We start from the raw sequence: 11971 nt of genomic DNA, 5'->3' as shown, positions 1-11971 counted from the left end.
CTGTCATTTCAATTAGGTTACTTCATTAATGAGGATTACTTTAAGTGAATATGTACGTTAGTGATGAAGAAAATAGCACATCCTTTTGCTATGGACTCCCCCTACCCCTAGTGGCACTCTTAATTCCATTACCATAGCCACTGATAACTCCCTTACCATGTGTTGTCTGCCGACCCGTTGAGTCGATCACCTCTTGTCATTGATTAGCAACTATATGCAAACTGACTTTGTATTTACGTACTGTCTCCTCGCAACTCTCTGACCAACTCTGTAAAATGTTTGACTCTGTAAGTGTTCTTTCTTGACCTACCTTCACAGACTCACGCTCTGTGTTGGCACCCTATACCGGAATGCAAATAAACATTCCACTACAGCAAACTTTGCATGAGAATTTTGGGTAAATGTTTCCAACTAGCAACAGAAGTGACAACGTCTGAGTGTCATGTGATTTTAGGGTGCTCTCATGTGACGCTGACTGAAACTGAGCAGTTTGTCTCCTGGAGATACTTCTGCTGTTCTTCACTTTTTCAACAACTTTTTCTGTTCCATCACTTTTACTGACCCTCAATGTCCAGATCTTAAAGCAGTATTCAGTATAGTTTTCCAGACTCTGTTTCAGGGTAATCTGTGGCTGCATCCTAATTTGGTCACCAGCCAGTGGCATAACCTCTGCCACTGCTAAAGTAGATAACTTCCTAGTTTGTGGCAACAACTTGTGTTTCCTGTTCAGTTTTTCTGGTTTGTGTCTCTGCTTGAGAGATATTACTGCCACAGAGGGACTACAGAGGGACGGCTTCAGCAGACCCAAAGGAGCACATTTATCAGCAATTGGTTGATAAAAATAATGAGACCGATTATCACAAAAATGCAGGCCCTGACAATGGGCCACAACTTCGGTGGCAGCTCCTGTGTAAATGCAAACTTAGATATACTAGCAATACAAAATAAAATATAGTTTCGTATATTAGTTTTCTTCATGTCCTCTCTCCTTTTTGTGCTAGCAGCAACTGTTAGCTAACAACCATACTGTCTTTACCAGGGGTGTCAAATTCATTTTAGTTCAGGAGCCACAGTCAGCCCAATTTGATCTCAAGTGGACTGGATCAGTGAAATTGTAACATAATAACTGATAAATAATAACAACTCCAATTTTTTCCTTTGTCTTAGTACAAAAAAGTACATTCTGAAAATGTTCACATTTAAGGAATTATTGTCTTTTACAAAACATTACGAGCAACCTGAAATTTCTTAAGAAAAATAAGTTGAATTTCAACAACATTATGCCTCAGTTTATCATTTACACATCACAACTCACAGATCACAGGGTGTCTACAAAGACACAGAACATTTAGTCACAGGTGTCAGGAACCAAACAATACAGTACTTTATTTTTAAAAAGACAAAAAAACAACAAAACAAAGTATTACAAAAGTGACACACAAATAACAAAAGTGAGAAACAAAATGACAAGACATGAAACAAAAAACAAAACAAAACAAAAAAAGTGACAAAAATCAGACAAAAAGCTACAAAAAATGGACAAATGAGATCAAAAATGACAAAACCGTATAACAAAACGACAAAAATGTTACACAAAACAGTGAATAAAACAAAAGACAAAATGACAAAAATGAGACAAAAAACACTAGTGAGACAAAAGGGAAACACAAAACGACAAAAATGTGAAACAAATGTTAAAAATCACGCAAAAAAGACAAAAAACTGCAACAAACACAAGGCAAAACACTACAAAAATGAGACATAAAATGACAAAAGAAATAAGCAGTCTAGTGTTTTATTTTATAATCAAAACAACTTGTCATGACCTAGGAATTGTTTTAAATTCGTTTTTTTTTTTGAAAATTCACAATTTGCAGTTAATGTTGTCTCTGGAATTTTAACACAACAAACCAAGATATTCATTTTATTTTAGTTCTGTTTATTTTAAATACTTGTATTTAATGGTAAATTGGTGTTAAAAATATGTTAATGTTTGTATTTATCTGTTTGTGATGTTTGTGAAAATGTAACCGGAAATGGTGTTAATTTCCTTCCTGTCCGACGTTCGAACGTCTGTACGTTTGTACGTGTTTACGTCAACGTAACGGATCTATGACAAAGCGAGCAGTGAGGTAGTGGTACCCTGAACATGTCTCTTCTCCCCTGGGCTGACTGGCTCCAGATGACCCGGGATGGGAACCTCCCTGCCGTCTAAATCAGCGACTCACTTCACCGCCGTGACTCAACCGGAGCGATAAAGCAAACAGAAGCTGACGGGCTGTTTATTTATTCAAGAGAAGATGGCGGAGTTCTCGCCCGTCCTGCCGATGCGGGATGGAGGAGGACGATTTGCCCAGCCCATCTTCCCTCGGTCCAGGTCCGGTTCCGAGTCGGAGAGCGAACTGTCCCAGAGCCTGGCCCGGACCAAGATCCGCTCGTACGGAAGCACAGCCAGCGTCACGGCCTCTCTGGGGGAGAAATACATAGAGCATCGGGTTACTGACAGTGATACTCTGCAGGGGATTGCTCTCAAATACGGTGTGACGGTAAGATTGTAGCTCAACCGCAGCAGTGTGGGTTAGACGTGATAATAAGATATGAAAATCAGTGGTGAAGCATTAAATCAGTCCTCAAAGACATGAGTCAAACACAGCATCACTGCAGTTTGCTTTCATGTGTCCTTTTACCTCATGTTAAGGTCAAGAAGTGACTAAGAAACCTGCAGACAGTCTGATTCTGGTGTTTAACATAGTTCCTCCTGCACCCAGTGACCTACAAGGATGATCTGAAACCCAATATCTTACAATTACTTCTGTATTTTCCTTCAACTACGAGGAATACTTACAACTTCTTGATTTTACTTTCATTTCCAGGGCAATATAAGGACACAGACAGTACAGTGCACTATGCAGTCCTAATTTTACAGCAGACAAATGTGGGATGTGGGAAATATTACCTCTGGACAGGGGTGTCAAACTCATTTTAGTTCAGGTTTCACATTCAGCCCAATTTTATCTCAAGCCACCTGGACCAGTAAAATCATAACATACTAACTAACCGATAACCACAACTCCAAATCTTTCCTTTGCTTTAGTGCAAAAAAAAAAAAAACATTCTGAAAATGCTCACATTTAAGGAACTATATTTCTACAAAACATCATGAACAACCTGAAGTTTCTTAAGAAAAATAAGTTCAGTTTCAACCACATTTAGCCTCAGTTTATCATTTCCACATTACAACTTCCAGATCACAGAGTGTCTACAAAGGAACACAACATTTAGTCATCTGGAACTGAATGATACAGTATTTTACTTTATAGAAGACAAAAAGCAACAAAAACTTGTTAAAATATTGCAAAAGTGACACACGTGCAACAAATGTGAGAAACAAAATGACAAAAAATGAAGCAAACGACACATAACAAAACAAATAAGTGATGAAAAATTAGACAAAAAGGTTACAAAGCAACAAAAATGACAAAAGCGTGAAACAAAACAACAAAAACCTAACCAATTAAAAGTCAGACAAAACAACAAAAAAAAGAGAAAATATTACAAAACTGAAGCACAAAATGACTAAATGAGCAATCCAGTATTTGACTTTATGATGAAAACAACTTGTCATGGTCTAGAAATTATGTTAAATCTATAGTTTTACAAATTTACAAATTGCAGTTAATTTGTAAATTTGTAAAACTATAGATCTTTGTCATTTTTACACTTTGCAAAGTCGTCCCACGGGCCGGATCGGACCCTCTGGAGGGCCGGTTTTGGCCCGCAGCCGCATGTTTGACACCCCTGCCTTAGGAGGCCTCAATGGGGGAGCAAAAGTAAAGAGATCATAAAGTTTGTGTGTACACGTCACTAGCAAATCTTTGATTATCATTTAGGCAAAGCGTCTCAAATGCCTTCAGATCAGTTGGACACAATATTTGATTATTGACACATTTGTTTTGGAATTTTCTCCACAACAAGAAACCCCCGCCTCACCAATCCTTCAGCTTCTTTAGCTACTACAAGAACATTCTGCCTTCCACTTTATTCTGCTTTTTCTTTGGTTTTTATATCGGATATTTGTCTGCAGTGAGTCACGCCCTTATGACTGGATTCCAACTTTAACTCAGGCCCACAATACAGTCACAACAGACTTTAATGACATGCTATTTCCTTTACACGCTTTCTAACATTGAATGCAGTGTGCTTCAGCAGCTGCTTACAAAGGCGTCCTGATCTCAAAGTATGCGTTTAGTGAGTGCCTGTGAAGAGTTTGTATCCTGTGTGGTGTAAATTTCTCTCCAGTCAGGAATGCATGTATAAACTAAAACTTTAGTAAACATATTGAAACACTGAATGCCATGTGGACAAAGTAAACAGAGCAGGGATGCCATGTGTTAGTAAGGGTTATCAGAGGGTTTTAATCTGGTCCTTGTTGAAGAAATTTCACTCTTAGTCCTTCGAAATTTGTTGTGGTGGGGTGTTTATTGATATTCTGACATACAATGAGCTTATCAAGACAGGCCATGAGTCTATGAAGCATTTGCAGAGTCCACATTTTATAGGGATGGCCAAAGAGTAGGGAATGAATAGTGGTTGATTTGCGTGTGGTTGCAAATCAGTAACAGAGGGTAAGACAACAAAGAACAGAAGGTGATTGAATCAAGAAATCTGACAGATAACAAAAGGTAAAAGAAATGTGAATAACCGTGGGAAATGGAATGAAGGAGTGACACTAGAAGGTATCTGTAGCAAAGGGTGTGCTGTTTTCTTCATCATCCTCAAGCACGTGCTTTTAGAACCAGGAAGTTGGTCAGTCATAGAAACTTAACAATGTCAACTCTGTTCTTTCTGCTGTCACCCCGACATTCCAGATGGAGCAAATCAAGAGAGCCAATAAGCTGTTCAGCAACGACTGCATCTTCCTGAAGAGCAGCCTCAACATCCCCGTGGTGTCAGAGAAGCGCTCCATATTTAACGGACTGTCTCTGGAGTCTCCTGATGGAGACGGTGAAACGGCGTGCCTGGACGCTGAGGCGCCCTGCATCGTGACGCAGGACATCGAGGGACCCACGCCGCCCTCGACTCCGCCCCCTGAGGACTCCAAACCTCCCCAGCCTCAGCCTCAACCAGAGGAGCTGTCAGCCAAAGACTTCTTACACAGACTAGACTTGCAAATTAAACAGTCAAAGCAGGCTGCTCGAAGGCTGAAAGAAGAGGAAGTGAGGTGAGGTGCTAAACAACTCCCAGCCAGCAGCTGTTTCTCTGCCGTGTCTTGATCATTGCTGTCTTTCCCACCAGGCTGGGAACGCTCATTGCTAATATTCTTCTTCTCAAATTCCACCACAGCAGAATCAGTCACCATGACCACATCTTCTCTAACGTCCCTTCAGACTAACGTTTGTTGAGCACAGCATCCAATCAGACGTTTATTCTGGGTTTGTAGGCTGACTTTTGCCTCATGGATACCTGCCAGCAGCCAACAAAGATTGATATTGACTAATGAATGATCATTAACGCTGGGTAGTTTTCTGCCAACACTTTAGGTCTAGCAAAGTCCAGATATGCACAAGATGGTTCAGATAGGTATGTCCAGATTGTTCAGATAAAGTTGAGAAAGGCATATAAAGTCCAGATCTGTCTAAAAAAAAACTACAGAGCGGTCTAATGAAGTAGATATTCAAATTATAGTCCACATAGATGTAATACAGTCCTTATAGGCATAATATACCCAGATAGATAGATAGATCCTTTCATAATCCTTTCCATACTACAAGAGTTAAATAAAAACAATGAATACTAAAAAATGCATGTACGTACATATAATAAACTCCAGATTGGGCTAAAAAGATGCTCAGATCGGTCTAATACAGCCCAGAAAGCGTTTAGATTGGTCAAATAAAGTTGAGATAGGTGTAATGAAGTTGGAGTAGGAATCTTAGAAAGTCCCGATATTGAAAAATAAATCCACATAAGTGTAGTAAAGTCTAAATGTATATGTTTATATATGTCAGACAAGTGCAAATAGGCATAATATATTCTTGATAAAGTCCAGATATGTATAATAAAGCCCAGCTGCATATATTAAATACCCGATAGGTTTTTTAAAAAGTTCAGATTGGAATACTAAAACCCAGGAAGGTCTGTTAGGATTGATTAAATAACGTTGAGATAAGCATAATACAATCCAGATAGGAATAAAATAAATGTCCTGATAGGCAAATAAAAGTCCACATAAGTATGATAAAGTCCAGACAGACACAATGAAGTCTAAATAGGTATAATTAAGTCTAGATAGGTGTAATGAAGTCCACATAAAATCAAGTTTTTAAAAAAGTCCTGATAGGCAAAATAAGTCCACATAGGTGTAATATAGTTCAGGTAGAATATAGTCTGAATAGGTCGAATGAAGTCCAGATGGTTATAACAGCGTCTAGAAAGGTTTGTGTCTTGAGAAAAGCTTGTGTGTTTTGGTCACTTAGCTGCTGTTTACAGCCACTTTCAACCTCAGCTCACAGACTGACAGCCAGACTGAGATAGTCTTTGCTTGTTGAAAATGGAGCTGAGCTCACAGGGTGATTGTCAGAAGTCCCGCTCAGCAGGAAAAGAATGTTCTGACAGAAGGAGGATCGAAGGTTGGAATCAGGGTTTGGCCGATCTGCTGCACTAGTCGGACACCATGTTACGCAATGGTCAGGTATTTAGCGGGATTTGGCTCGCAGAATCAGGCCTGTGCACGTCTTCCTGACGCTGCATGTTGAGACAGAAAATGCTCTCGTGTCTGCTCGGTCGTGAAGTCGTAGTGGATGCCTGGCATACACCCATTCACAGAGAGGCAGGCTTTGTTGGTGCTATCGGTTTGTTGAGTCACACTGCAGCTGACGTCCACAGACAAATACACACTTTTTCCACTTCAGGCTTTCTAAAAGTGTTTTGTTCGTACTATTGTCCCTCCTGAAGCAGCTCTGATGCTGTTTCCTTCCTGGTGGCCTCGGGGTAACATTACCTGACTGTTTGAACTGTTGCGTCAGTCCGGTCGTCCATTATGTTCCTCATATAACCGACATGTCTTGCTTTAGAGCTTTTCAGCCCGGAAACAATAAGATGACATTAATCTGCAGTAACAGTTCATCCAGTATCGTACAGTTCAGCCTCAGAATGAAGGATTTACTGCATCTTGTTCATTTTACTTTGATTTGGTGTTAAATTAAGATTCAAGAAGAAGTCTTTAAGACACATCATCTTTATAAGTAAAAATCTCATCGCTGAACTGCACTTCTAACTGGATTCCTTTAGATGACTCTTTTATCCTCCTATCTTAATGCTCTCTCTCTTTTTTCAAATTCCCTGACAAAGTTCTGCTGTTCTTCCTTTTGATCCTCTAATATTTGATCCTCTACTAGCCTCACACCACTCACTTGATTTAAGGTCCTTTAAATGTCATCAGTTGATTCATGTTGAAAATCAAACAGTAATCTGAAAATAATGTCACTATATTGAAGCAATATTATTTGAAGTATTTCATTCTTATTTATTAGTTTGCGCCAACTGATGACACAACATCTGCCATTACGTTTGCTTTTAGTGATGCTCTGGTAACTCTAGACCTCTGCTTTGTTTCATAAAGGCATGTGCCGTGAGTGGACAAAGTTTTTAATGCCTCCTTAAATGTTTACCTACCACCTGAGGCCGAGCTGAGCTTTGTGTAGAGCCCCGTCTATGGCTTCTATGACTGCAGCCACATAAAAGGCCGACCCGTGGAGCTACAGTGGGTTTAGACAAACAGAGGCTCGCTGCCTTGTTTCCACACAGTCCCAGAGCAAATACAGACCGCATGCCTGTTTGACTTCCTGCCTCAGTCGCACCGCAAATGTCAGAAGCGAAACTGGAGGGAGAAAGCAGTGATGTTTCTTGCTGTAGAAACTCTTAAAACTTCATATAGCAGCAGTGATACCACTATGAAGATGTTTTAGCTTGAAAATGTGGCCACATTTTTCCAAAAACTCCTCATTCTTGTCTCTTAGATTCACTGTAATCATTTATTAACTTTATTTTTGCAGCATCTTTTGAGACAGAGTTAATAGATGAGGACAAGCGAAGAAGAATAAGGTTAAAAAATGGAACACAAAAGCCGTACAACTTCAAATTTGTGAGTAAAAACAAGCTTAGAGTGAAGAAAAGCAAGTTAGAACTGACACAATATTTCAGCTAAATAGGGTGAAAGTATAAAATTATAATAACTTTATTTATACAGCGCCCTTAAGAACAGCTTTCACAAAATGCTTTGACAGTTAAAACATGCAACACAATCAGACAAGCTATAGGAGACAAGTCAGAGCAGACAATTAAATGAAATAGTAAAAAATGACAAGAAATTAAATGAATAATTAGAGAGATTAGCACTGAACTCCAACCAGGGAACTCAGCAGTTTGAAAATTAAATGACAAGATTGAGGGTTAATATTAAAAGTAAAAAAATAAATACAGAATTATAGAATTAGAGAGACGACATCACACCAAAGAACCAGGCAGCTAAAAGTGAAATAAAACAAGAGAGAACATCTAAAATAAACAGGACAGAATGCAAAATAAAACACCAAAACTAATGAAAGCTAAAAGGAAACCTCGCATAAAAGCACGTCTGTAAAAGTGGGTTTTTAGAAGTGATTTAAAAGAAGTTACTGACCCTGCAGGTCGTTCCAAAGTCGAAGTGATGATGGAGAAAGATCGGTCACTTTTAGATTTAAGCCTCGACTTTGGAACGACCGGAAGGATCCAGCTGGGGGTTTAAGGCTGCCAGAAGGATCATACAGGGTCAACCGGTCCTAAATGTAGCTTGGGTGAGACCCTGGTGAGCTTTCAATATGTTTGAAGTTGATCAGTGAAATCTTCAAATCAATTCTAAAACCAACGAGGGAAGCCAGGATAGGAGTGATGTGATGTCACCTGTTAAAACCGGAAAGAAGCCGAGGTTAGACACTGAACCTACCAACTTTAGCTCGGGTATTCCTCAGATCGAGGCCTCGCTCTCCGACAGATTTAATGAAAATTCAGATGCAGATAGTTTGGGAAGTCCTTCTGACAGACAGACTTGCTAAGATGGAGGTCAGGATGCATAAAGCTGGTTGGAAACAGCAGAGTTGCATTAAACAGGTTTGCCTTTCGCCGCATCGCTAGCATGAATAAATACGTCTGCTTTCAACGGGACCAATTAGCCTTTTCTACGTGGAGTTTTCTTGAAGACCAAATTGGACTGAGCTCTTCAAAGATTAACAGATTGATCCTGTTCTCCCTCAGGATGTGAGATGTGTGATGGGTAAGATATTCAGGAGAAAATCCACACTTCTTTTCACCTCCTGGCTTCAAAGTTGTGGCATGAAACCTTTATTTGCTGCCTCTTTTGATGTTGATCCTTTTGTATTCATTCCTTAAGCAGTCGGAATTCTGAGCAGCTACACTGGAGCTTCTACGAAAAAATGTTTTTATCTCAATGAAGGCATGTAGAAAACAGTGGTTAAAAATCACGTTAAAAATAAGGTTGAATGACATGCAAAAAACATCATATTGCTGTTATTGTCCCCCGCCTCCACAAAGTGGAAAAGGGGGATATAGGTTTGGCCTCCGTCCGTCCGTCCGTCCGTCCGTCCGTCCGTCCGTCCGTCCATGCGTCTGTCCGAGATGAAGGGGACAGCTTTTCTCAGAAACTATTACAGCTAGGATCACGAAATTTAGTGTGTAGCTTCACACCATGGCCACCTTGATTAAGTTCGAAAATGAGACCTGTACGATAATATTTAACAGAGTTATGGCCCTTGATCACTATTTTGGATATAGACTCATAGACATCACATGTGGCGGGGGATATTGATGACCATGTCGTCTTGTTTTTGATAATTTTAGTGGGAATACTAATTTTTGCACGTCTTTTTGACTGAAAAAAACCATCAAACTGATGTGGTTTTTGCTCTTGTTTGTATCAAACCAGCATGTTCTCTTTGGAGAATATGATTTCTTGGCTGGGGGCATCTGTGTAGCGCTACAAGGCTTCAATTCTGATGGTTTTCTGTGCCAGATTTTTACTTCATCAAAAAAGTTGCGGCTTGGGTTTGTCCAGATTGTGATAATATTTCAACTAATCGTTAAGTTAAGCTTATAATGCATCTCAGGAGTTGGTGTTGTGCACGGACAGACGAGCTCTCGGCTGCGACTGAGAACAGTACGACTGGTTATCTTCATCTATTATTCACACGTTCATCTAGACCAGTGGTGTCAAATATGCAGTCCATGGGCCAAAACCGGTCCTCCAGAGGGTCCAATCTGGCCCTCAGAGTGTTAAAATTCCAGAGAAGACGTTAACTGGAGATTTTAAATTTATAAAACTATAAAATTTAAATAATTTCTAGACCATTACAGGTTGTTTGGATCATAAAGTAAAATACTAGATCGTTCATTGTTCTTTGGTCGTTGTGTCTCCTTTTTGTAATATTTTGTCTTGTTTTGTCATTTGTGCCACCTAGTCACTGGGGAAAATGGCAAATGGTAATCCTGCACAGGAAGAAAGAGACGAAACCTTCAAGGCAGCATTTGTGCAGTTGTGTTAAAATATGTTACCTCTGTGGTAGGGCTGGGCGAAAAATCGAATTAATTCGATTAATTCGCGTTTTTAAAACCTGACGATTTGAAAATTTGCCAAATCGTAAAATCGAGGCGAGCTTAAATATATAACAATACAGATTCTTCTTCTGCCTTTCACGACTTGTGCACTGGCGTTTGCTTCCGCCTCTCATCTCCTTCCGCCAAAACACTCACACCCCCCGTCATGGCGGACAGAACAGCAGACGAAGAGTTGGTTGCGAGAAAAGGGCCTCATGTTACATCGATTATATGGAAGTGGTTCGGCTTTGACAAGACTGACACAGAGCAAACTACAGTCATGTGCAAGGTTTGCAAAAGTACTGTGAAAACGAAGAGTAGCAGCACAACTAACCTCTTTCAGCACCTCCAGCAGAGGCATCCTAAAGAATGGGAAGAGTGCTAGCAGCTACAGGAGTGCGGCATGGCTAGCACTAGCCATAGCAAAGAGACCACAAAGAAACAACAAAAATCAATTAAAATCGTAATCGTCCAAGATGACTAAAAAAATCAAGATTTTATTTTTTGGCCGTATCGCCCAGCCCTACTCTGTGGACAACTTCCATGTAAACATTGTGTATGTTTTCCTCATTTGCAGGAGCAGTGAGGACGACTACACGGCCCCCACGACGTCTTACCAGGACATATAAAGGACAAGTCTGTCTACCTGAAGCTCTATCTTTAACACCCATACAAAGACAAAGACACTCCCACGGCCTCATTGCTTTTTTTTTCTTTCCTCTTCCTCCTTTTACCTTTTTTGTGTTTACCAAACCACGAACAAGTGTCATGTTTGCCTTTTTATTTATTGAAACGCAATGATTGTGATGTATATTCTTCTTATTGTTTTGTACAGTTGCAGGGAGCCCATCCACTCAATCATACACTTGTGAAGCTGCTGTACAGAAACCACCTGCTGCATACGTTCACCCACACACTTTGAGCGCTTAGCAATTCTAGGAGGATTAGCTTGTTCACTAACCGCTCCTGATGTTCTAAATCTCCTCCTAGAATAGGCGCATTGGAAACTATATTCAGGCCTTCCTCATCGGTGTTTACCCTGTATGAGCTCAAACAGAGGCGGCAGCGGCGGATGGACTCAAGCCTTTGAACATGTTCCATTTGCCTCGTAGAAGCTTTTGTTTTTCTCTTTTTTGTCTTTGGAAACAGAAGGGATTGCTCTATTTTTGAAGTGTGAATGCAGTATTTATGTGTGGAGACGTGTGTAACGGCTGTTTTATTGTGCTTTTAAAGTTGTGTTGGTTTTATTTGGGGAGAATAAATATGTACTGAAGCCAGATGTAAAGATCTGGAGTGTTCCTTTGAGCGTGTGGGCGTTCATTTC

The 11971-nt window shown here is 40.0% G+C and overlaps 1 protein-coding gene across 1 annotated transcript; it reads left to right on the top strand.

The window, feature by feature from the left end:
* The first annotated feature begins 2077 nt into the window (after window positions 1–2077).
* Window positions 2078–11926, top strand: lysmd2 (LysM, putative peptidoglycan-binding, domain containing 2). The gene is made up of 3 exons (XM_022201458.2): window positions 2078–2546; window positions 4869–5221; window positions 11225–11926. Exons 1-3 carry the CDS (start codon window positions 2301–2303, stop codon window positions 11274–11276), a joined length of 651 nt encoding a protein of 216 aa, XP_022057150.1. The 5' UTR covers window positions 2078–2300; the 3' UTR covers window positions 11277–11926.
* The last annotated feature ends 45 nt before the right edge of the window (window positions 11927–11971 follow it).

The sequence above is a fragment of the Acanthochromis polyacanthus genome, chromosome 2 (assembly GCF_021347895.1).
Source record: "Acanthochromis polyacanthus isolate Apoly-LR-REF ecotype Palm Island chromosome 2, KAUST_Apoly_ChrSc, whole genome shotgun sequence".
Classification (NCBI taxonomy): domain Eukaryota; kingdom Metazoa; phylum Chordata; class Actinopteri; family Pomacentridae; genus Acanthochromis; species Acanthochromis polyacanthus.
Note: the sequence above shows the minus strand (reverse complement) of the source record. Positions and strands in the feature narration are given on the sequence as shown.

Bases quoted from the DNA above. Each gene is read 5' to 3' on its own strand.
- lysmd2 (XM_022201458.2), top strand. From the start codon at position 2,301: ATGGCGGAGTTCTCGCCCGTCCTGCCGATGCGGGATGGAGGAGGACGA. The intron at 2,547-4,868 runs GTAAGATTGTAG...CCGACATTCCAG, and splicing joins CTCTCAAATACGGTGTGACG to ATGGAGCAAATCAAGAGAGC. The intron at 5,222-11,224 runs GTGAGGTGCTAA...CCTCATTTGCAG, and splicing joins CTGAAAGAAGAGGAAGTGAG to GAGCAGTGAGGACGACTACA.